The sequence below is a fragment of the Mesoplodon bidens genome, assembly GCF_964165515.1.
Source record: "Mesoplodon bidens genome assembly, chromosome: 6".
In the NCBI taxonomy this organism is placed as follows: domain Eukaryota; kingdom Metazoa; phylum Chordata; class Mammalia; order Artiodactyla; family Ziphiidae; genus Mesoplodon; species Mesoplodon bidens.
Genome location: NC_138162.1, coordinates 25635115 through 25660914, shown reverse-complemented (window position 1 = coordinate 25660914; position 25800 = coordinate 25635115). Strand labels below are relative to the sequence as shown.

At 48.7% G+C, this 25800-nt stretch overlaps 1 protein-coding gene across 3 annotated transcripts in view; it reads right to left on the bottom strand.

The window, feature by feature from the left end:
* COL15A1 (collagen type XV alpha 1 chain) overlaps positions 1-25800 on the bottom strand; it is a 101354-nt gene that overhangs the window by 3303 nt on the left and 72251 nt on the right. For all 3 annotated transcript variants that reach the window (XM_081237414.1, XM_081237412.1, XM_081237413.1), the window contains 17 exons: positions 25024-25086; positions 22589-22657; positions 22446-22481; positions 19335-19388; positions 19175-19234; positions 17634-17702; positions 17475-17516; positions 14697-14742; positions 12800-12880; positions 12333-12382; positions 12134-12235; positions 11081-11225; positions 7183-7247; positions 5717-5845; positions 5520-5579; positions 4740-4799; positions 337-522 (listed from right to left, as the gene is read on the bottom strand). In XM_081237414.1, coding sequence (XP_081093540.1) covers positions 337-522; positions 4740-4799; positions 5520-5579; positions 5717-5845; positions 7183-7247; positions 11081-11225; positions 12134-12235; positions 12333-12382; positions 12800-12880; positions 14697-14742; positions 17475-17516; positions 17634-17702; positions 19175-19234; positions 19335-19388; positions 22446-22481; positions 22589-22657; positions 25024-25086 — 1317 coding nt within the window. The remainder of the gene's footprint in view (positions 1-336; positions 523-4739; positions 4800-5519; positions 5580-5716; positions 5846-7182; positions 7248-11080; positions 11226-12133; positions 12236-12332; positions 12383-12799; positions 12881-14696; positions 14743-17474; positions 17517-17633; positions 17703-19174; positions 19235-19334; positions 19389-22445; positions 22482-22588; positions 22658-25023; positions 25087-25800) is intronic.

The following is a 25800-nucleotide window of genomic DNA, read 5'->3' as shown; positions in this document are numbered from 1 at the left end:
CTGACAAACAGAAAAGAATAACTCCCATTTTTATCGGGTGTATCTATTACACCCGATATGAAGTGCATTGTAAACAAACACAAAAGCTATATAAATGAAAGAGGTCATTACTATCCCTCCTGTCTGCTCCAAGGGTCATAAACCATCCAAACAGGAAGGGCCATTGTAAATATAAGGCAACTGAGGTCCAGAGAGGGAAAGTAACCACCCAAAGTCACACAGCTAATCAGGGCCTTGAAACAGCATACTTCTGATGATGTCAGGAGTGGCAACTGCCTCTAGTCCCTGGGGAGACCAGTCCATCCAGGAGGCAATGGGAACGATATTTATTTTTACCTTAAGGTTCACTATTGGAAGGCTATATCTCTCTGCTTTCCTCACAACTGTAGAGAGATCTTGCAAATGGGAGGATAAAAATGCTTCGTAGGTGGACAACAGTCCTGCTGCCCTGGCCTGCTGGAAGCACTGAAAATCAGCTCGAATGTCCCCAGAAAATGGTGTGTTCAGAGCGACCAAGTGTAGCTGAAAAAAGTGAGAGAAAAGACAGTGCAGTTGAAGAATTAAAGCAAACTCCAACCCCCATAACCATCACATGTTCCTAATAAGATCCCAGACTTGCTGCAATGGAAGGCACGCTAGAGGTCACCTTACTCAACCTCTACCTGACATTGGAATTTTAGCCCCTGCTGGACCATCTCCAGGGAAGGAGAGCTCAGGTCTCCCAAAGCAGCCTGTGTCAGCAATCTGAACAGCTCTAAATAGTAGAAATTTCTTCCATATATGAGAAAAACAAAACAAAATAAAGCACTTCAGAGATCTGAATCCAGCCTGCAGGCAGGCCATCTGTGGGTCTGCCCCTCATTGAGTTTCTAGGAGGGGTTTTCTAGTTTTTAAGCTGGCTTTGGTCCTAGATCTCAGAGCTACATCAAGCTATCTGCCTCCTGCCCTTTCTTCCACCTCCTGAGTAGGCCTGGGGCTGATCATGAGGGACCAGAGGGAAAAGGCATTGAAAGGAGGTCATGACATTTATTACTAAGACTGCTGGGATAGACCCTTTTGGAAACTAGGGGTCATACAGTAATTCTAGCCTAACATTCCTGCCACCTTGATCAGGAACCCAAATAAAAGCCACTCCATAATCTGCTTTCTCCCACTCTTTCTCTCCCCAAACCCAGCCTTCTTTTGCAGCCCTCTCTCCCAGCCCTTTCTGCTGTACCCTCTGAATTATACTCCATAATCAAGGAGTAGCCATCTCCCTCCTCAATCTCATGCCAGGAGTAACTTCTATCTCATTAGCATAGAGCTGGTGCAGGACCCGGGCCCAAGTCGCCAGAAAAGGAAAATATTGTTAAATATCTTAAACCCATCTTCGTCCCTCTTATGTGTCTGAAGACAGTGGCACCCGAGGGAAGAGGCCCTATGGTCTCATCACCTTTCTGCTGCTGTGTTTCTGGGGGCTACACCCAAGGGTGGTCGCAAGAGGACTGCGCTTCCCTGACACCAGGGGACACCTAGGAAAAGGGCAGCGGTGAGTGCAGGTCTCCCTGCCACACCTCCAACCCCACCACCTCCACCTCTCCTTCTTTAAGGAGATGCACAGAGAAATGTTTGCAACGATGGCTGCTTCTGAATGGTGAGATTGGGGCTTTTAAGTTCTCATGTTTCTATACCTTTAACCGCTGGAACATTTCTATCATGAATAGATATCATTTTTATGAAGACAGTGACATTTCCACAATCAAACGTTAAAATGGCTTTTTGAAGATGGTTGTAGTTGTGTAAAATTAAAAGTGATTTACTATTTTCTTTCCCATTCTTTTTTTTGGCTGTGTTGGGTCTTCACTGCTGCGCGCAGGCTCTTTCTAGTTGTGGCGAACGGGGGCTGCTCTTCGTTGCAGTGCGTGGGCTTCTCGTTGCGGTGGCTTCTCTTGTTGTGGAGCATGGGCTCTAGGTGTGTGGGCTTCAGTAGTTGCAGCACACGGGCTCCGTAGATGCAGCACATGGGCTTAGTTGCTCTGGGACATGTGGGATCTTCCTGGACCAGGGATCCAACCCGGGTCCCCTGCATTGGCAGGTGGATTCTTAACCACTGCACCACCAGGAAAGTCCCCTTCCCCATTCTTTTTATTCATTGTCCAAATTTTCTACAATGAATATGTATTGCCTTAGAATTTATTAAAAAAATTTGTAGCTACTTCCCTAACATCTCCCCTCATAACTAAGCCTTTTGAAGGGTTACCTATACTTGCTTCTCTATTTCCTCACCTCCCATCTACTCTGCAACCAACTAGAATCTTGTTGGCATCCCTCTATGCTACAGAAATGCTTTTCTCTAGTTTCTCAATTTGAACACCACCTTTTAGTTCTTTCAGTGGGCCTCTTGGCAGCATTTGACACTGCTGGCTTCTATCTTGTTTGGCATCCTTTCTTTCTCTCTGGCGATGGCTTCCCAGTTTCCTTCTCGTATGTCTTCCATCAGTTCCTTTTTGTTTTTGCTCCTCGCAATCCAATCTCTTCTCACCGTATAGATTCTCTTTTGGGAATCCTACCATCCCCAAGACAATTTCCATAGCTCTGCTGAAAACTCCCAAGTCTGCATCTCCAGACCAGACCCACTGCAGGGTTGCAGACCTTCTGATCCTGCTTCCTCCTGGTGCTCTCCACTCAGAGATCCTACAGGTACCGCAGGCTCACCAGGCCCTACATTAGTTCCTGCTCGGTGGATGGCAGCACTAAAGGAAACGTGTTTCTGGTGTTCGCCAAGTCCATGCCTTCTTCTTTGAAAGTGTCCCCACAATACCTGCTAAAAAGAGTGGCCTCAGGCCATTCAATTTCATTCTCTTGGCTGCTCTTTTTTTGTTGTTTTTACATTTTTAAAAAATTGGGGTATAGTTGCTCCACAATGCTGTGCTAGCCTCTGCTGCACAACGAAGTGAACCAGCCATGTATACACATATCTCCTCCCTCCTGGACCCGACTCCCACCTGCCTCCCATCCCACCTACCTGGGTCACCACAGAGCACTGAGCCGAGCTCCCCTCACTACACAGCAGGCTCCCGCCAGCCATCTATTTTACACATGGCAGTGCACATACATCAATCCCCATCTCCCAATTCGTCCCCTCCACCCCTTGTGTCTACAAATCCACTCTCCACATTGCATCTCCATTCCTCTCTTGGCTACTCTTTTTTTAAAAAATAAATTTATTTATTTATTTATTTTTGGCTGCGTTGGGTCTTTGTTGCTACGCACGGGCTTTCTCTAGTTGCGGCGAGTGGGGGTTACTCTTTGTTGTGGTACGTGGGCATCTCATTGTGGTGGCTTCTCTTGTTGCAGAGCATGGGCTCTAGGCATGCGGGCTTCAGTAGTTGCAGCACACGGGCTCAGTAGTCGTGGTACGCAGGCTCAGTAGTTGTGGTGCATGGGCTTAGTTGCTCCGCAGCATGTGGGATCTTCCTGGACCAGGGCTCGAACCCGTGTCTCCTGCATTGGCAGGTGGATTCTTAACCACTGCGCCACCAGGGAAGTGCCTTGGCTACTCTTGATTTGACTGCGAGTAGGCAACTGACCCATGTAGACTACCTCTCCCAAGGCTCTGAATTGAGTCAGGTGGTATTGAGCTCTGCAGCTGTAAGATCCCATAGCGTTGAGGCCAGGATCAGTGCCATGGCAACCCAAGGCTGTGCGCAAGCTTTGCAGATGTAACCTATGTCTGTGTGCTGGGGTGGGGGTGGAGGGGAAGCAGGAGGAAAGACCTTTGCAGAGGCTGGTCTGTAGAGATACTAATAGTAGGAACAAGAGTCCACAGGCCCTGTTGTACTTCCTGCAATTGAGTTCCATGAGGTTCCTGCAATTATCTGAATAAAATCTTCATTTAAGCTAGTGAAGAAATAGAGTGAGAGTCTCAGGTCTAAGCAACAAAATGATCCCTGGGAAAAAAAAAATCTATCACCACTCAGTTACCCAAGCAGAAACCTGGGCATCATTCCTGATCACCCTCATCCTCACTGCCCCATACCCAACCAATGACCAAATTGTCACTCCTGCCTCCTTAATTTCTCTCCCATCTGCCCACTTTTCTACATATTCACTGCTGTGATCCTAGTTCAGATAATACAGTAACTACTTAACTGTCCCTGGTCCTGTGCCCTCTAATCCATTTGTACATTATAAGCAAGGTAATTTCTCTGATGCCCTTCTCTTATTTACCCTTGTCTTCCTTAAAATCCTTCATTGTTCCCCCACTGCCCAGTGGAAAAGGCCAAAGCCCTTGGCTTGGCTTTCAGGTCCTTGATGACTGACCTTGCCCTGTGCAGACTATACTTTTCCCTTCCCTGCCTTGAACCCTACACCTTCAGCAAGACTGAAATACTTGGAATTAGAGAAATGTACAGCACTTGCCCTTGCCTCCCTCTGTTCCACACTCCCTCTGCCTGGAACTCCCATTCCCCTCCCCTTACCTGGCGCTCCCCTGTTCTCAACTGTCCTTCAGGTCGTGATTTAAAGGTCACCTCCTCCAAAGAAGGCAGACTTCTTTGACCTTCCTTACACTCCCAGTACCCTGCGTTTGCCTCGCCCAAACGACTTCTCACACTGTATTGGAATTACCTATTTTTTATTTGCCTCTCTGGCTAGTCTATATGCATCTTGAGGGTAGGAACTGTGTGCCAAGCATGGGGCCTGCCACATGACAGACACACTTTCGGCATCTGTACAGTAAATGCATGAATTGTACTTACTGCAGGGCTGTCATAATTAACACTTGAAATAGACGCCACTGGAAGCTGAAGCTGATGAGACTGTCAGGTAAAAAAGGAAAAAAAAAAAAAAACAGTCCTGAATATGCATTCAATCTGTTCTTCACCGTACATTAAGGTACAAGCTGCTTTAAACAGTTTGTCATGGTCTTTGGACCACTCTTAACTGCGAAGAGTTTCACACATGAACAAAAAACTATCCTCGGAAAGGGAGTGGATATTCTCAAGACTTTTAGAAAGAGTGCTGAATCAAGGAAGAAGTCCATGTTTTACAACCAACTCATTCCCTTAATAGAGCAAAGCACCTCTTCAGAGCCTCAGCTTCCTCACCTGCAAAGTGGGAATGCTATCACCTGCCTCAAAGGGTAGCTGTAAGGTTAAAATAGTGGACAACGCAAGCCGCTGTTGTTCTTATCAGGCAAGGAAGTCTCAGTGTCAAATATTAAAGGACTCTCCTAGATTGCTTATGCCAACCGTGTTTTCACAGATCAATAAACTGAGGCCAAGAGAAGGGAATTCCCTTGCCCAAGAGGATTCAGATACGACATGGGAATGGCAGGTCTCCAGCGTCTGGATCCAGCTCTCCCTCCAGCTGTTGTGAGAATGTTCTGTTGGCACTTGGTAATTTTGGGGCTTCTGCCAGATAGTGAACCATGCAGAGCTGGCTGTCCAGAGTCTGGAGAGCTTGATACTGGATGCCAAGGGGATTCAGCAAGTGCTGGTGAATGAAGGAGCTAGAGGTAAGGCAGGGAAACGACTCACATTGCTGGAAAGTGCAGGGGGTGGTGGGCTGTCCTCCGGAATGGGGATCAGTTCTCCCAGCTTTAAGGAAAAGAGCACATTGAAAATGAAACATCAACTAGAAACTGTTCACCTATTTTCAAGTCAGAAAAATGGCATTTACAGGAGTAGAATGTTATTTTTAGAGGGTACTTGGAGGCAGTTTGTTAAAGAATTACCTGCAATTTTTTCCAACCATCTCTGACACGAATGAAAAACTCGGTGCTGTCCTTCAGGTAGATGAATGTCCCTTCTATGACCAAATGGGCTTTCTGCAACATGTCAGCCATGCTGCTAAGTGCTGTAACCTGTCAGATAATTTTAAATTCCAAGCATTACGGTTATCATCACAGCGATAGCACAATTTGAAAAACTGGCCTCTTTGTAAAGTCAAATATGAGCCATCCCCTCACAGTCAGTGAAAAGGCTTATTGTGCCACAGAGAGATATATAACTTCATTAATAACCAAAGGACTTGCTTTCCGATAAAACAAAAACATGCATTACCTTGAAACACAAATCTCAATTACAATAAACAAATTGAAACAAAGAAGATAGTATCCCGAGAGTTCAAAGACATTTAAAAACTGTTAGCAGAGTTGGCTCTGTTGGACATTGGTATTGGCAAAATCATTGGTAAGTTTTGCCACTTCTGTTTGTGTGAGCTGCACAATGGCACCAACATTGTTACATGTGTTTTGTTAGCTCATGCTGCTCCAAATTTCTTTTCATTTGGAGTAAGAAATGTAAGCAAGTGAGTTACTCTACCTACGTCTTAAATCTTTTTTGCCTGGCTGGGTAGTTCCAGTATTAAATACACAGCAGAAAATGGGGGTCTGTAATTTCTCTGTCTAGGAAATTGCCAAAGATCAGACAGCCATCTTGGCCTATCCAGGCACAGGCATAAAAGCTGGAAAAATCTATTGAGAAGTGTCAAGCCTCAAAGAAATATCAACCAAGGAAGCTGTTATTTTTCTTTTCAACTGAGAAAGATTATAAAAACTTAATTTTCACCTAGCTTTGAAGATGACTTTGTGATTAAAATGACTTAGGCATCCCCCAAAGGTACCAAATATTGAAATTCCATCCACTGTTGGACAGTTCTTCATCTGGCAGCCCAAATTTCCAAATAAAATCTATCAAAGCCCAAAGAGCATTCCTAGGACTCCTGACATCCTAATGAGGTATTTGTCCCTCTTTCTGTGCATCACAATAATCTCTGTGTGCCATATCCTGCTCCAATGATCTGCAGAGTAACAAGGTACAAGAGACATCCTTTGGTAGAATGGAGAAGGCTGCATTACCCAGGGGAAATGTAACCAGCACAGGGCCTCCTGTGATGTTGTTTACAGTCTTGTGCCTGTGTTTTTTGATGTAATATGATTGGCTCTTGTTACAGTTTAGTCAATTAAGGATTGGAAAGGTGGAACTTAAATCATAAATGATTTTGTAGTCTGTATCTTTTTACTTAATAAGTCATCCAAAGAGATACTAAATACCCTGTTTGTGAAATTATACCATTTCTATTGTCATGGAGGCCTAACCCCAACAGAGAAGGTGTGCCAGCCCCTAAACACTGCAGCCAAAGTTCTAAGGAAACCCATCCAAAGCAGAAGGATGAAGACACACTGATGATAATACTGACCAGGTTCCTGGATCCGGGAAGCCCTGGCTGTCCTGGAGGGCCAGGTGGGCCTGGAATGGCCACAGCTAAGACAAAGCAGAAAAAAGAAGTTACAGAAAAGCATACACTCTGCAAAATGCCTCCGACGTGCAGCTGGTCACTGAGGGGAGCGTTCACCACCCCACTCACAGTGCTGCAAAGTGTTGCACCTCGTAACCAAATCTTAGGAGCTCTGTGCCCAGCATATGACTCAGCCACATTGACTGGTATGGGGGAGAACTGAGATTCTTGACTGTAGCCCTGGATGAAGTCATGCCTAAGACTTTCCAGTTTTATAAGTGAATAAATTCCTGTTGTTTCAATTGTTTGTATAAGTCAGTCTGAGTTGAATTTTCTGTCACTTGCATCCAAAAATGCTCTGACTCATACAACTTATTTCCCCCAAGAGACAAACAGGTAATTACTGAACAGAGGAAGCAGGCTCAGAAAGAAGAGAAGGTGCTAGGACAGGGGGGCAGGGTAGGGCAGTGACAGGGGCCCTGGCCATCCAGCCAGGAGACTCAAGTTCCTGATTTGTCAGTTCTCAGCTGTGTGATCTTGGGGAAACAACAGGCTCTCTGAACCCCAGCTTCTTCATCAGTGAAATGTAAACAGATATTTCTTCACTAGCCTGTGTTGAGAACTGAGAAGAACACAAACTAGGAATGTGCTTTGCAAATTGTATAGCATCCAACCAGAGATTCTTACCTTTTGAGGAGTCAAAATGCCCTTAAAAATCAAATCAAGGCTATTGCCCTCTCCCCTAGAAAAATGCATATATGCATATCTGCAAGTGCCCGCCCACCCCCCACCCCCCCACACACTTCTACTTAGAATGTCAGTGGGATGATAGCTCCCTGAGGCACATCTTTGACTTTTCTAGGAGTTTATGGTTCCCAAATGAAGAGTCCTTACTTTAGGCAAACATAAAGAAATGTTATTATAGCAATTCCACTGCTCTCCTTCTACCTCTCTGATTTCCAGTTCCCCCCAGAATCTGCAAAACTCTTGGCAGAGTTAAGGATGTTTGTGCAAGTCCCAGTAAAATTACTGTATGAGGTTTCTGAGGTCACTGCAAATAAGCCTGCATTCTGACACAGGACCTGAAAATTCATACACAGGTGGTGAATGTCTAGTGGAGACAAGGTCTGAGGACTTGGATTTGGACCCCAGCCATGCCTCTTCCTAGGATTTGTGACCTTGATTCAGAATCTTAACCTCTCTGAGCTTTGGTGCCTTCATCCATAAAATGAGTTTTATAATCTTATGCATTTCATCTCCCTCCTGGGGTTGCTGTTAAGATTAAATGGGATAGGGGCTTCCCAGGTGGCGCAGTGGATAAGAATCCGCCTGCCAATGCAGGGGACACGGGTTCGATCCCTGGTCTGGGAGGATCCCATGTGCCGCAGAGCGACTAAGCCCGTGCATCACAACTACTGAGCCTGCGCTCTAGTGCCCGTGAGCCATAACTACTGAGTCTGCGTGCCACAACTACTAAAAAAGCCCGCGCACTTAGAGTCTGTGCTCCGCAACAAGAGAAGTCACCGCAATGAGAAGCCTGCGCACCGCAACGAAGAGTAGCCCCCGCTCACCACAACTAGAGAAAGCCCACGCGCAGCAACAAAGACTCAGCACAGCCAAAAATAAGCAAATTAAAAAAATTAAAAATTAAAAAAAAGATTAAATGGGATAATGGATATGGGAGTGTTTTGTAAACTGTGAATTGCTATATATTATGTGAAGGGTAATCCTTTTCAATGGAGCAAGGAGTCCTAGGGTCCCCTAGTTTAGGGCTACTATGGACAACAAAGTCTGAATCCTGTACTCACCCTGCAATGCCCCTCCACCTCTTGCACTTCCTATGTATCCCTCAAGGTTGTACAGGCACCTATGGTTTTATCCACCCAGCACCTTCTCTCTTTACAGGACCACCATCCTCACTTGCTCCTGAGATCTTCCCCTTCACCTCTATGACCATTCAGGTCCAGAAGGAGCTGTCATGGTCTCATGTGATCCCACCTCCTGGCCACAGATGACTGGTCCAAGGTTGGGCGACTGGTCCAAGGTTGGGCATCTGGCCCAAGACAGGTCAGTCAGAGTCCTTCCCCAGAACATCCCCACCCCAGGGCTTTTCAAACTAAAACTGAGAAACAAGGCCAAGATTTCTAGATGATGGTGGAAGCTGTAGGTTGTCGGTTTTTCTCGCCATGCAGAGGATATGGTCTATGGTGAAGAAGCGTGATGCTGCAGTCAGAGAGCAGCTGAGCAAGAGATGGCCAGAGAATCCTCGCAGGGACTGAATCCCTGGTTCCGGCTGCACCTGAAGTCTCACTGCATGCCTGCCCCTCTTACAAATTGATTGTTCACACCCTCCTGCACATCCAATAAGTTTCCCTATGCACTTGAGCTAGTTTGAGTTCCATTTCTGTCACTTGCCCCAAAGTCACCTCCTGTGTAAAGTTCTCCCGGATGCCCCAGACATTGTAGGTCTCCTCCCAGGTGTGCTTCCACCACACCTGGTTCATGCCAAACCAAACAACAAAAAACGATGCATTCATGCTATTATTGCTGCTGCTGTTATTTTCCACCATGGGCACAATGGAAAGAACACAGGCTTCGGAGCTACTCTGATCTGGGTCCTAATCCCATTCATGCCACTTATTAGCTGTGTGACCTTGGAAAGGTTCCTAAACATCTCTGGGTCTCACTTTCCTCCTCTGTAAAATGTGGGTGCTAATGCTTTCCTTGAAAGGCTTTCTGAGAATCCAGTAAGATAATGTAGTAGAGTGACCAGCAGAGTGCCTGGCACTTGGTAAGTACTTGATAAATGGAGATTTTCTTCTATTTCATCCATTTTTCATTTGAGGAAGTGAGGTGCCAAGGGGTAAAGAAATTTTTACATAGAAGGGTAGAATCAATGCTGGTCCTCAAGTCCCTTAAGGCCCAGGCACTGACAAAGCAGCCAGCAAGTTTCCACCCACATGTGAAAAGATGTTCATCGTTAGTAGTCTTTAGGGAAATGCAGACCAAAACCACAATGAGATATCACTTCACATGAATGAATGATGACTAGAATAAAAAAGATAGGATAGTAACAAATGTTGTTGACAATGAGGAGAAATTGGAACCTTTTGTACACCGCTAGTGGGAATGCAAAATGCTGCAGTCACTTTGGAAAACAGTCTGGCGGTTCCTCCAAAAGTAGAGTAACCATGTATATGACCCAGCGATTCCACTCCTAGGCATTACACTCAAGAGAACTGAAAACATATGTTCACACAAAAAGTTGTACAAAAAATGTTTTCAGCATCACTATTCATAGTAGCCAAAAAGTGGGAACAACTCAAATGTTCATCAGCTGATGAACAGATAAACAAAATGTGGTATATCCATACAATGGAATATTATTCAGCCATAAGAAGGAATGAAGTAGTGATACATGCTACAACATGGGGGAACTTTGAAAACATTATGTTAAGGGAAAGAAGCCAGTCACAAAAGGTCACCTATTTTGTGATTCCATTGATATGAAATGTCCAGAATAGGCAAATCCATAGAGACAGAAAGTAGACTCATGGTTTCCAAGATCAGGGAAAGATCAGGAAAAAGAGGAGTGACTGCTAATTGGTACAGGGTTCCTAGTTAAGGTGACGATAATGTTCTGGAATTAGAGAGAGGTGATGGCTGCACAACCCTGCGAATATATTAAAAACCATTAAATTGTGTGCTCTCAATGGGTGAATTTTATGGCACGCAAATTATATCTCAATTTAAAAAAAAATAAAGAAGGCTCCATCCAGGAAACAGCCCTCTGTCAGACAATGTGGCTCTGACATGCCACCCAGGTGTGGTGACGCTGGGCACCACTCACAGTACTGACCTGCTCCTAGGATAGCCGGAGGTCCTGGTGGCCCTGGGGGTCCCTGTGGCCCAGGGGAACCAGGTCTCCCAAAGCCAGGTGGCCCAGGCAGGCCAGGAGCACCTGGGGGTCCCTGGGGCCCGACGATGGTCTCCCCTTTCTGGCCCTGTCAAGTGCACAGTAACAGAAGAGAGAAAGCACCATTAGTCACTAGAAGTCCCATCTGTTCTTTTTGTCAGGACATTGATAAGAAGTCAGTAAACACCCTCTATTGTTATCATCATCCTCAATCCTGGCACAAGCCAGGAGGTGGAAGACCTAAAGAGCAGTGGCCCAGTCATTATGTTGAATGACAGCAGAGAAGCCTAGGGAGCCCTGGACTCAGAAGTGCCCCTGGAGCTCATCTAGTCCAGCCTCAGCATTTCATAGATGGAGAAACAGAGGCCTAGAGAGCGGCGGGGCTTGCCCGAGGTCCCAAAGCAAATCAGCAGCAGAGCTGGAAGGAGAACCCTGGTCTCCTGGCTTTGCTCGGTCTATGCTCATGGTGAGTTCCAGGTCCAGAATTTGCTCCTGGTCCCTGAGGGTCAATGATCTGATCATAATCTCAGTGGAGGCATAATTTGAACTCCTCTTTTGTGATCTGGAGAAACTTCTCATCCTAAGAAGACCAAGCCGACCTATGGGCTCCTTCTTTGATGAAATTTCAGAAGAATCAAAATAGCCCCCTAAAACATCTCCCTCACCTTCCCTTCTGCCTCTGTTATCTGATGTGTTTATCATTAACCAATCTTTGTGCTGAGTGAGTTTTCCACCGCTGATGTGAATAAGGCACAGTGGTGAGTTACCTGGAAGCTACCTGCGTGCATGCGGCCTTGGCTACCTCCCTTTCCTCTGTGGCCTCTGCCAGGCTCCCCACCCGTTAACAAGTAAGGGGGAGAGAGGCCAACGCCCAAGGCCTGCCTGCAGCCTGTGGTGCTGTGACTGGCCCTTGCTCCCAGCTGCCTCGTCACACTGGGGGGCTTCAGGGAGCGCCGTGACTCCCCGAGGAAGGGGTGTGGAGGGGTCGCTACTCACCACCAGGCCTGGACTTCCCGGCAGGCCCGGGGGCCCTGACACAGAGGAGCCGCTGTCAGAGTCTCCTTTTTCTCCTTTGATCCCCCTGTCTCTGTTCTCCCCCTGGAAGCAGAGAACATCCAGTAAGAGTCAGATGAACCAGTCTCTGACATAAGCCTGAGAACTTGGAAACACAGGCCAGATGTTGAGAAATGCTCACCTTCAAGCTGTTCAGAAAATGTCTCAGGTAAGTTGGATCCACAGGAGGGCCTGAAAAAGAAACGCTTTTTAAAAATCCACAATCAATCTCAGAAATTCAAACACCAAAGCCTCCAAGTTGGCAACCATGATGAGTTCCTAGCAGAAGTGACCCCACATTGGTTTAGCTGACAGAGGGGGCACTGGGCTTGGAAACAAGCACTAGTCCAGATCCTGTGACCCTGTGGCATCCTAGGCTTGTCCCTGGTCCTCTCCAGGCCTCGTTCTGCAGATGAAGCTGGAACGATCAGAACTTCTGGTCTCTCTTGACAATGTTCTATCTTGCACACGTGTTGCCCATGACTGGGTCTCTGGAATTCCATGGAGCTTGTAGACAGGGTGGTAATGTAATTAGCCTTACTTACTGGCTCAATTGGATTTCTCAGAAACAAAAATCAAGGGCAAGATCCAGAACAAGAGTTGAAATACCTGGTGGTCCCTGGGCCCCCTGGTCGCCTTTTTCTCCTTTTGAGCCGGGAAGACCCCAGGATCCTTTCTCTCCTTTAACACCTGCCACCAAATACACACACATTAAAAAAAAAAAAAAAAGATAGTGGAAAATCACCTTCATTCTATATAAAACATTTTTGAGTCAAGTTTTGAAACTGAGCCCCTTGAGCTAAGTCTACTCAACACCAAAGGCCTATTGAGGGTATAAAATCCTTTGCTATACGATGGAGAGGCAGAGGTAGATGCAGCAGACACAATTCCTGACCTCGGAAAGCTCTCAAGGAGACAGACACAGTGAGGGTAGTGCGAGGCAGGATGGAATAAGTACCATCCTCAAGGTGCCAGCAGTGCATCATGGGAGCCCAGCAGAGGCTACAGTTAACTCCCCCGGACGGCTTCATGCACGTGGACTGAGACTCAACACCAAGTCAAGCTCCCGGTCCCATCCCACCTAAGCCTGGGCAGCACGGTGGTGTGAGGGGAGGGGAGGACTCTGCGGGAGTGCCGCAGAGGACAGCTAACGGTGCTACTAAGCAGTCCACTCGCAAAGTTGGCACAGTGCCAACACTGCAGTAAGTCACTCCCCCACAGGACTTGCGAGAAGCACTGCTTCTGCAGAACCGGCCTTACAGTCCTCTCTCCTCCCCCAACTCTTTACCTGGGAGAGGGGCTCAGAGAAAGCCTCCTGGGGGTACAGAGTTTGGGAAGGGAAGCAGTCCCCTTTCCCCACCTAGATGAGTGGGTGGACACTAGATCTTTGAGTTCCCAGTTCCCGAGAGAGATCAGCTGACCAATGTGTGCCTACACACTGGGGATCCAAGAAAGCAAATCCAACTCCACCCCACCTCCTCCCCAAGGTCTACCTTGCACCAGGGGAAGGGAGAGCCTTGAATTGGATCTGAACAAGCAGTTTGAGACAGCCTGGACTTTGTAACCAAAAGTGACCAAAAACCCATGAAGCCAGATAGCAGCAGGGACACCACCACCCAAGCAGGCCAGGAGTGACAGAGCTGAGCCAGAGATCAGTACTGGTTGGGGGGGTGGGGGGTAGGGGAAGGCCTTTCCCTGTTTAAACTGCAAGCGTTCAGACTTCTCAATCAAAAAGGGCACACCTGGTGTGACAGTATGTGTGGGGACAGGGAACCAGAGTCACTGCTTGCCTGCAGGCTCCCGTCTCCTGCCCTATCCCCCCTCTAACGTGTGGCAGCTAAGCTCCTACAGGCCACGAACATGCTGATGTTTACTAATCACGAAGAGCCAGTGCATCTCACGCTGCACTGTATATACACCCCAGAGGCAGCTTGTGAAAATGCAGCTCCTGGTCTAGCAGGTCTGCGATGAGGCCTGAGATTCTGCATTTCTAGCAGGCTTCCAGGAGGTGCTGACGCTGCTGGTCCAGGAACACTCTGAAGCAAAGGCCTTCTGAGCTCCCACGGCCTCCCCTGCTTTAGCTCTTGGCATATTGCAGTGTAACGACTTTTTAAATAGTTTCACCCAGCAGAGTCTAAGGGCCTGGGTGACAGGAAGAGCATGGGATCCATCAGTCTCAGCCCAGTGCCTAGGATAGCACCAGGCAAGGAGAAGCTATCAGTAGATGTGTTATGAACAAACTAACACATGAATGGAAAAATGGAGTGCAGCCTGCTAGCTAGGAGGCTCAGCCAAGATGCACAGAATAGGCAGATGGGTGACACAAGCAAACAGAGGTGCCCAGTCCCACAGCCTTTGTCCAGCTACCACCCTTCCCATGACACCCAGACAGATCTTCCTGACCACCAAGTCTACGCCCAGCACTGGACAATTGGAAACCACCTCTGCAGAGATAGGAGGGTCAGGAAATGTCCCAGAGAAACAAGGTGAAGACAGGAGTGCATACCATGAAAAGTGATGAGTTGTGAATTTCCAGGATATGTGGTGCCAACCTAGAGAGAGAGAGAAAGCCAAGGTCATACACTGCAACCCTGTTCTGCTGTTTGCATGCACAGGGAGCCACAGTCCCCTGTCCTGGGGGTGAGGGGTGAGGTCATGGAGTCAGGCCTTCCTTGGGTGTTGTAGCCTCCAAAGGCCCTGAGTTTCCCGGCATCCCTCAACGCAAGGCATCGCAGGCCTTCAACGGGGGCAGGGTCGGGGGGTGGGGGCAGGGAGGGCATCATGTAGCTGAGCTGGGCTGAGACCTACTGGCCGGACAACTCTGCAGAGGGAAAGCCCAAAGCTTTAAGAGAAAAAGTCATGGCAATTTTGGTCTGGTCAACTGTGAGTGTTCTTGCCCTCCCTTCTGATCAATCAGGATTGATTCATGTGAGAGGTCAAGCACTCGGGCAAGTGATGTACTCAAGCCATGAAGCTGGGCCAGCCATTAGCTTTGCTGCCATGTGTAATCAAAGATGAGCACACTGAACAGGAGTTGATGGTGGTGATAATTAATAAAGGGGAGTTATCATTAGATTGGGGAGCTATTCTAGACTTCCCATTAAGTGCCAGGGGTCTGGAGTCCAAGCTCTTCAAGATAATATTCCTTCACAGTTCATCCCCAGATTCCTGCATTTCTTTCTTTTTTTCTTTGTCTATTAAAACAGAGCCACCTGCCACCCTGCTTTTAATAGTTCACCTTCACCTTTTTCTCAGTTAATATGCAGAATCAAAATGATCCCTCTCACACCAGATCCTCCCATGCTTTTGGGTGCAGGGTCACAAGATGCTCAGGGGTCACCAAGAGAAGATGAGGGGAGGGGACAGGAATTTTCCAGGAAAAATATTTCTAAGTTAACGATAAAGGCAGCAGTGCCCAGCTGCTATCTTACAGCTATGCTGATAAAGTTGCTCCACTCCAGGGGTGGATTGTTAAGGGTAAATTGTTAAGGTATTAGAAAGGGGCTGAAATGAGAAGGGGCTTGTGAAATTCTGGATGTGAGAGGAAGCATTTCTTTTTCAAATGTCCATTTTGAGAGCTGGTCAAGAAACATCCATGCCCCAGCCTGCATGGTGTCCAGCCAGGCAACATGAAATCAAAATCCAAAATGCTCTGAGTTCATCTTTGGCTTATTTTAAGGAACGTCATGACCCCCAAAGGCCATGGTCACAGCAAAGTATCCTAGCACAGGTCACGGTAATTGCAGTAGCATTTTTACAACTCTTGAGTTTTTCAAGTACTGTCCCATGGCCGGTTCATTTGAAGCCTGATATCATGTTTGCTGGGAGGGGCTTCGGGCACTAACTCACTGAGGGACCTTGCCTCTCTGGGCTGAGGTCTCCCCTTCTCTATGGCTGGGAGGCAGCCATCTCTCAGGAGGGTCTCTCCAGCCCTGACGTTTTAGGATTCCTTTCAGGCCACTGATGTAAACGTGACCTGGTTAGCTGTTGTCCTTATGTAGTTCTGGGAGCCAGCAGGCCCCTTGGTCACCTTACACAGGAGGGTCCTATCCTCTGCCTTCCATGCCAGAGTTCCCAGGCCCTGGGCTGCAGACTTGGGTGTCTCAAAGTTTAGACATGGACAGATGTCTGGGCAAACACTCAGCCAAACTGCGTCATTTTAAAGCCTCTGACCCAAGTCTCATCACCACCTCCAACAGGCATCAGTTAAGAACCCACTTCAAAGAATCTTCTAAACTGTAATTTGCAAGCTCCCGAGAACAGAGGCCACGCCTGTCTAGTTCACCCCTGTGGTCCCAGGGCCTCACTTGTACTTGACACTTGGTAAGTCCTTGATAAATATTTGTTGAATGAATGAGAGAACAGTTATGCACAGTTCCATGACTAATGCCTGCGCATGGGGAGAGGCCCACTCTCCCTGGGTTTCCCCACACCTAATACGGGTGACACCCCGGGAACACCGCACTGACCAGCTGGGTGACCAGGCACGTGTCTGACCCCTTGGGGTGCCTGTACCTGCTGCCTGGTGGTCAGGGGACCTGCATGATAGCCCCAGCTCCGTCCGTCCTGTGACCTTAGACAAGCCAGTGTGCTTGTCTGAGTCACAGTTTGTTTCCTCATTACAAAGGGCGAGGGAAAGTCCCTCCTCTCAGGGTTGTGTGCTGTGCAGTAATATGACAGTTGAGAAAGGACAGTTATAGATTTTAGCCCAAAGCTCCCAATGCAAAGAGCGCTGGTTAGAATCGCCTTATTGTTCTCATCTGTATTTTAAGGGGTCTATTTCCCCCCTTCTTATACTGCCCCAAGCATGAAGCTAACAAAAGACACTGCTTTTTTTTTTGTTTTTTTTTTTTGCGGTACGCGGGCCTCTCACTGTTGTGGCCTCTCCCGTTGCGGAGCACAGGCTCCAGATGCGCAGGCTCAGCGGCCATGGCTCACGGGCCCAGCCACTCCGTGGCACATGGGATCTTCCCGGACCGGGGCATGAACCCGTGTCCCCTGCATCGGCCGGAGGACTCTCAATCACTGCACCACCAGGGAAGCCCAAGACACTGCTTTTTGACACACTCTGTCCACATGTGTGCCCTTAGAAGACCCAGTACGTTTCAGTGCCACAATCTATTATCTAGAAACCTCGAGCCACTCAAGGGTCTATATGCAGGTGATAGAAGACATCAAAGAGGACACTGACAGACAGAAGGGGCTCAAGGCAAAAACTCATCTTCTCTGAGTTGCTTTCTATGCCAAAGCCTGCTCTGTAAGGCAGTGACTATACGCTACTTACTGGCGTTTTGCAGTGTGGCCGGGCTGGAACTGGGAAGACGGCCTGTGGGAAGTGAGAATGAGAGGAGGGAGTCAGGACACCCGACTCCAGCTCAGGCTGGTCTGGGGCCGTTCCCTGCTCCTCCTTTGGGTCTCCCCCACCTCCCCACTGCCAACTTACTCCTTTGATGTTAATCACAGCTCCAGGTGGTCCTGGGGGGCCTGGAGGACCAGGTAGGCCAGGTGAGCCCTAAAGGGAGGAAAGAAAGGCCATCCCTGAGTTCGGGTTGTTATGAATGCAGAGGCAGCTGCAGGACACTTCCCCAGGGTTTGGAGACACAACGAGGAAAGCAGGGTCCTCTAAAGCCAACTAACTCTTCCCGTGGGTAGGCCAGCCTCTTCCCAGAGCACACCTATACCCGTGGCCTCGCTGCAGCTTCACAACAGCAGAGCAAGTATCATCGCTGGTTTACAACTGGACACAATGAGGGCCAGAGAGGGGAAGTGACCTGCTCAAGGCCACACAGCAATTCATGGCGGAATGGAGGCTGGAAGCCAGATTCTGACCCCAAGAGCAGTGCTCAGAGGATACTGAGCCCACCACCTCTATCGACGCATCCCTCCTATGGAGGGGCGGGTACAGCGAGGCCTTCCTAGGATACAGTGCCTGGGAGAGCCCCTCATAAGTGTAACAATAAATGCCGACTCCTGTTAGATGGCAGAGTCACTTTCAGAGCCAGGTCAGCCTGGCCTTGACACCATGCAATGTCTTCTCCGCCAAGCCTGGAGCCCAAGCTGGACCTGCAGCAGAAGCTGCAGGAGGGGAGGGGGAGGGGGAGGCTATGACCACAGGTGAGAGGCCTCCGGCCCACGAGGAAGCTCCACGTGATCACTCAAGTGCAGGCACCGGTGTCTGCTGTACCTGGAGCCCCAGTAGGCTTGGTGAGTGAGTCGGTGCCCAGTGATTCAGTACGATTGCATTTCTGCATTTCTAGGCATACAAAGCGGCGACCATGGGGTGCAAACAGAAGCAGCAACACACTTTGAGCTGCATGGGACCTTCAGGGGGTCACTAACTTGTACAGGCCCTAGTTTCCTCCTGTGTAAAACAAGAACACCACTGAGTTTCTCTTAGGAGAGTTACTATCAAAACTGTGATCCTGTCCTCAAAAGTACTTTGTAGAGTGTCTGGTACACAGTAAGTGCTCAATAAATGCTGGCTTCCTTATTGCAGACGTGGGACCCTGCTGATGCTCCGGTGTCTGTCATCTTGTGAGGCCCTGCCTACACAGCTGATCGACCTTCCACGTTCTCTCAAGAGCGCTCACCGAGCACCCCCAGCAACATGCGAAACCCCTAGGACTGTGTAACCCAGGAAGGACGGGATATTACCCGAGTCAGAAGACCTGGGATTTGAAACCAGACTTCTTGAGAAAGCCCAGATCATGTTCTCCCACCCTCCCTCTGGGGTCTGGACGAGGAAGCTTATGCTCCACTAAGGTGGATTTGGTGGCAGGGACCTCCTGAGAGCAAGCCGGAGGCTAGGGTTGGGCTGGAGGATCTTTGGAAGTGGCAGCAGAGGAAGAAGAATAACGTTCCTGAGCATTCTGTCCACGAGCTCTGCCCGCTAGACCTGGCACTCATCCGCCCCTCGTCTGGACACTGGCCCTGGGGCCACGTCCCTGGGGCAGCATGGGGCTGGGTCCCTGGTGTGGCACTCACCGGCATCATGACCCCTCGATCTCCTTTGGCGCCTTTGAGGCCATTCAGTCCTGGGCGACCCTGAAACCCACGGGAGAGGCCTTAGTAAACCCACTGCCCGCAGGCCAGCCTGGCTCGCCTGTCCTCCCTCATATGCAATACGAGAACCCCCAACACCTACGGGTCGTCCAGGGAGGCCAAGTTCTCCTTTGTGTCCTGGTGGTCCTTTGGGCCCCTGGAGGCAAAGTAAACACCAGATTAGAAAGAGAAAAATACTGTATGATGTCACTTATATGTGGAATCTAAAAAAGTCAAAGTTGTAAAAACAGAGTAAGATGGTGGTTATCAGGGGTAGGAGGGTGGGGGAATAGGAGAGGTGAGGTTTAAGGTACAAACTTGCAACTAGTAGACAGCTAGATCCTGGAGATCTAATGCACGGTATAGTGAATATGGACAGCAACACTGTATTAATATTATAATCCTCAAACTGCTAAGAGTCTAGATCTTATTTATTCCAACCACAAAAAAGGAATGATAATTATGAGATGTGAGAGAGCTGCTATCTCCACAACAGCAATCATATTACAATACATAAATGTATCAAATCAACATGTACACCTTAAATGTACACAATGCTGTATGTAAAATATATTTCAATTAAAAAAGAAGGAACAGAAACTCAAGGGCTAGGGAGATGGGGGGCATCCAGCCTACCTTTGTGGGCAGTGATGACAATGAACCACTAATAGGAGGATGGAGGGCAAGGAGAAGTTATGAAATGTCCACCTGCCTGGCTCCTTGTCCCCTGGCCTCTCTGTCCTCAGCTGGACCCACTTGCTCAGTCCCTCCTGCAGGGCTCTACCCCAGTCCAGACGCTGGACCCAACCCTCTCAACCAGTCAGAGCTAACAAAGAAGCAAGAGGTCAGTAGCTCCTGGCCTTAGCTCCCAGGTAGCTGTGTGCTGGGCCAGCTCAGAACGTGGACCTTTGCCTTAGGTCTTATGTCCCAGGGTTCTCCATGTCCCCCGTTGGAATAACGCAGCCCTGCTTCACTCCTCATGTCAGCCAAGCCCAATAACCTGCTTCAGGATTTGGTTCCTGCCTTGTTCCCACCTGTCCCTAAGGACCAGAATCTTGGCCTGGCTCCCCAGTTCTCCAGATGAGCCCCTGCCCACGGACCGCATTCCAGTGCTTGCTTTCTGTGTCCCCATGCTCCCAGAGCCACTGCCCTGTTCCAACCTCCTGCCAGAACCCTCATGCCTTCCAGTGTCTAGGATGCATACAATGTACCACCTCTTCCCAGAACAAGCTCTACTTCCAGTTGACACCTTTCCTGTTTTGTAACTGGGTCTGTCCTGTCTCCCAGGGGAATGACTGGTTTAAGCCTGGGGCCTATCAAGTCCCTTCTTCCTGCTCTCTCTCTATAAGTCTGTATGCAGACTTACCCTGAAAAATGGCAAATAGACTGTGTTGAGACAGGCTCTGTATGTAAAGTACCCAGACCAGGTTACTCTCAGGAAAAGAAAAGCAAGGAGTTAACAGGCCACAGGCCACGTGGTGGTACGTACTAGTGAAGGGCTTCTCAAACATCACTGTGCACAAGTCACCTGGATCTCATCAAAATGCAGATCCAGTGGATCCGGGGTGGGGCATAAGGCTTTGTTTTTCCAACGAGCTCCCAGGTGATGCTGATGATGCTGGTCCATGGGCCATACTTTGAGTAACAAGGCTCTAGTGTTGTAAGCTATACCAGTCATGAGGGCCATAGACAGCCCATATGACACCTTATGCAAATTAGAAGAAGGTGCCCCCTTACTGTCTGTGCTTGGCAAGCTATGCACAGATGGGCTTCAGTGGCAATAACTACCCTGGCCATCTGCAGCAGCTTGCCGGCCACCATTGCTAACAATTAGTATTTCCCACCATTCTGGGTATTAGTAAGTGTTACCCAGTGGTTAACACAAGACTCTCCCAGTCTGCCTTAGCCTGCAGCTAGGGCCAAGGACACCTCTCCAGGGCATCCATTCTGCCTGGCTTAAGGGACAAAAGGCTTTAGAGGGTCCTTTGAAGGATGCACCTTGGAGGTTACGGGCCATTCATCAAGGACACGTGCCTGTTAGAGAAATGTGAGGTCCTTTCTCCCCAGGCCTGAGATCCAGCTTCAAACAAACCCCGCATTCAAACCCCAAGGTGCAGTTCTCCAGCTCAAAATGTTTCAGAAGAATGAAGGTGTCAACTGGAGGCAGTGAGGTGTGCTGGGAAAAACCTGGACACAGAGTTTAACAGGCTGGGCTCAAATCCCTGCTGTGTCACTAACAAGCTGTATGGCAGTGGGCTAGTTACTTAACCTCTTTAACCTCGGTTTCCCGGTCTATAAAATGAGGGTTCTGACATTAGCCTCTTAGGGTGGTGAAAATGAAATGAGATGATCTGTGTTGAAGCATCACTGTCTGACCCATGGTGGATGTTCTATGAGTTTTCTTTGTTCTTTGGGAAGAAATATACGAGGGGCAAGTTTAGGGTTCATCTGGAGAGAACGGGTAGCTTAAAAATTGTTCAGCAGCCCCCCAAAATTATAGATTCCTGGAGCAGTAAGGCAAGAAGGACCCTATCATGTCATCTAGTACTCATTCAATACCCTCACTTATAGATGGGAAGACAAAAGCCCAGAGAGAGAAGAGGACTTGTTTGAGGTCATACAGCAAATGGGCAGCAGATCCAAGACCAGAAGCCAAAAGGCCCAGGTTCCCTGGGTAATGACAATCTTTAGCTGGCAAGACCCATACAACTGTGGGTCTCACCACCATCCGCTTCCCCTCTCCTTCTGGACACACAGCTAAACCACATTTCTGAGACCTATCCCCACCCCCACTGCCCCCCCCCGCCCCGCCTCCTGCATCAGAGGTCTGGCCAGAAGTGGAGTTCATCATCTTCCATGGTCTCTTTCCCCTCCCCAACCTCAGCCTATCAGCTGGAAAATGCCATTGTGGCCCTGAATCCACCAGAGGGCAGAGTCACAGGATGCAAGCATCCTGGGTCCCCGAGTCACTGCTTGGAGGGGAGATGCCCAACTGGGAACCACCACAGTGGACTCTGCCTAAGTGAGAACTAAGCTGCTATTGTGCTGAACCACTGAGATCTTATTTAATTGCAGTTAGCCTACCCTTGACACAGATACATTTTGCCACATCCTTTTTATTTTCACAGCTGGGACAACTCAATCTAGTTGAGCCAAAGTACGATAAATGCTTCAAACCCCAGTCCAGATGCAGGGGCGAGACGCTCTGGCTTACCATCGGTCCCGGGGCTCCATGCTCTCCAGGTTCACCCTAAAACAGGGGGACACGGACTTGTCACTCAGATGAACACGGTTTGCGACAGAAACAAAGATAGGATGTAGAAGATGTGTGCCTTCAGGGTCTGGTGACATAGTTACCTTTTGGCTCCTCAGCCTTTCCAGAGGAATATCCCCCGTCAGGATGGCGCCCGGCTCTCCCTTCTCACCCTGCAATTCAGAGAACCTTTTGATGAAGCCGGGCCTCCGCCTCACCGCCTTATCCAGAGGCTCATCGCCATGATTTCTCTGGCCTTCACGCTGCCTCTCTGGCCCCACGGCCCGACATGACCTCTTGCTAGAATACTGCACAGCCTCCTAAGTCATTAAATGTTCTCTGGACTGTTCCCTCCATGTACATCAGTTACTGTCCGAAAGCACAGGTTGGGGTCCTGCAAGCCCCTCTGGGGCTCCCACTGCTGCCAGATCAGCATCCCTACTCTCAGCCCTCCAGGAACCAGTCCCAACAAGGTCCGTCCCACCTCTGGCTGTGTGGCTCCCCCCTGAGAACCTCTGGCTCCTAATATATTTGGTGGCTTGCTTTCCTAACAACTCGACTTGAGATCTGTTCTCACCTGCAATCCTTAGTCTTGTTAAAACATCTAAAATTGGGAAAGTGACGACAGCATGAACAGTGGAGGCCTCTCCAACACAGGGGCCCTGAGTCTCCATGTGGAACTTTGCCTCCAAACTCCAGGCTCCTGTGCAAATGCTCACTTGATCAAGCAAAGTTATCTCAGTTGCTGGGAAATAGGGGAGATGGGTAGACAGGTGGCAGGGACACAGGATCCTGCCCCCAATCCTGTACTCAGCAGGGCCATCTGCTATCCCAGGAGGCTTTTCCAAGAAGATATATGTCCAGAGAAAAGGCCAGGGAGAGGAACCATTCAAGGCTCTGGCCCCAAACTTCAATGCTAGCCCCTGGGGAACTGGGCTGGACCACACAAAAGTCTCCCTTCAACAGGGCTGGAAGCAGCCAAGGCAGTGGTGCCAAAGCAAGCCAAGCAGCCTCTTCTCTCCGTCCCCCAAGCCTACACCTGATATTTGGATCTTACCACTTCGCTGGTGAGGAAAAGCAGTCCTGAGCACGCCAGCAGCAAGAAGAAGCAAGCACAAAAGCATTAGAGGCAGAGCGAGAGAAAGCGCGTTGGCTGCGAGGATCAGAGCAGACCTGCCTGGGCGCTGTTCCCGGTTTTCAAAGTGGCAGGGGATTAGGGGAGAGACGGCTCGTAGGTCCCTCTAGATCCACCCGACCTCGCCATATAGAAAACAGAGCGTTTAAAGCAAGAGCCAATCCTGCTTGACCAGGCCTTCTCCCAAGCCAGAACTGCCCTGACCCCACGCCATCTCTGTAGCCCCGGGGCAGCAAAAGGCATCCCAAGACATGGTCCATGTAACGCTAAACTCAGACCCAGCACACTGAGCCCTCCACTCCCTGGAACTGTGGCCCAACAGACACTGGAGACTCTCTCCCCCTCTGTGGGGCTAGTGGAAAATGGTGGGGGCAGGAAGGAAAGAGAGTAGCCTAATGCTGCCTCCACTTAGAGACACACACACCCTCCTTGACTCCCCAAGGCAGGCTCAGGTCTGCTCCCACTGGCTTTATACAGACCCCCGTTACAGCAACGACCATGCACTCTGCTGGCTGTCTGCATGTCTGTTCCTCACATCTTATTTCTCTATCTAGTGCCTAGTATAGGAAACTGGCTGGCACACCTTAGGGAATGGATGTAATCTGGATGAGTATATAAATGGATGGATGAATAAATGAATCCAATCCAGAATAACTGCAATCCATTTATGGACGTCACTCTCCCCTTATCTATAAAAACCAACTGGGAAATTAATTCTAAGAGGCAAAGGTGGAAGGGTACAAAGGTCATTTCAATGCCCTTGGAATTTTCAGGAAGTGCTCTGTATGCTTAATATTCCAAAACTTCTGGACCAAGACTGCCATCCAAGTGCAGAATGCCCCCGCTTATACTAATAATAGTTTAATAAAATAATGATCTCTAAATATTAGCATCATTGTATTCATTACTTATACATCTTTTCATCCAACAAATGTTTTAAGTGCCATGTGTGTACCAGGCGCAGTGCTAAGTACTGGAGCTACAGAAAAGAAAGTGGATGTGCCTGCCCTCGGGCAGTGCACACTCTAATGCAGGTGCCCGCGGGCAGTTAGACAAAGCACAGCGTTCAAGGGAGCGTTGGGTTGAGTTCTCTTTCCAAACTATGATGAAAATCTGTTTCTCCACCCACCCCACCTTCACCCTGGAAGAACCTTGAGATCATGAAAGTTAACAGCCCGGGAGTGACTGCTACTAGATACAGTGTTTCTTTTGGCATGATGAAAATGTTCTAGAATTAGGTGAATATACTAAAAGTCACTGAATTTCACAATTGAAAGGGATGGATTTTATGGTGTGTGAGTTATATCTCAAATTTTTAAAAAGTTAACAGCTACTTTCAGCCCATTTGAAATATTTACCAAATTCTAGAGCACAAACCCACCCAGATAGCTGGGCCCTGCTTACCTGTTCTCCTTTTAGCCCTGGAAATCCAGGCACACCAGTGTCACCTTTTGGTCCTCTGGGTCCCTAGAAGGAATCATTGGAGGGTAGTTGGTGGTTTGTTAAGATCAAAATGCTTTAACTAAACAAAGTTGTTGTTCCAGAAAGTAAAAGAACACAGAGTGCCAGTGGAAGTCACAATTAGTCACGATGTTTTCCTAATATTAAGTGGTCTAGAAATAGTGGTCTGGTGGAAAGAAGACAGCACTGAGTGTTAGGCGGCCTGGAGGCCCCACTCCTCTTTGAACTGTGGTTTCCTCCAGTGGGTACCACTGAAACTGCCTGCTGCCTCTGCTCACCCATGGGTCCTCGGGGCCGTCCTGCAGCCCACCGCCCCCATCATTCACCCTCCATGAATCCTGCCCCTTCTCTGGCTCCCCACTACCTACAGGATGGGATCCAAACATCCTAGCCTGACACCCAAACTGACCCCAGCCGGCCTCAGCGCCTCATCTTCCACTTCCGTCACTCCACCAGGGGCGAGCCTATCCCCTTAGCCTCTCTGCACCCCTCACCCGCCCGCCACCGCCATTCCCTCTGCAGAACCAAAATTCTGCACACCCGGTCAGAGGTGACCTCGTCTCAACTCCAACATACACTTAATATCTGTGACAATGACTCACACAGCCAGACGTCTGCCCCTAAAAAAGAAGTTCAACACTTCATTGCAATTTACCTTTCCACAAGTCCCTACCTTCTGGGTTAACGCAGTGGCCTTCAAATATTTGTTATTATTATTTT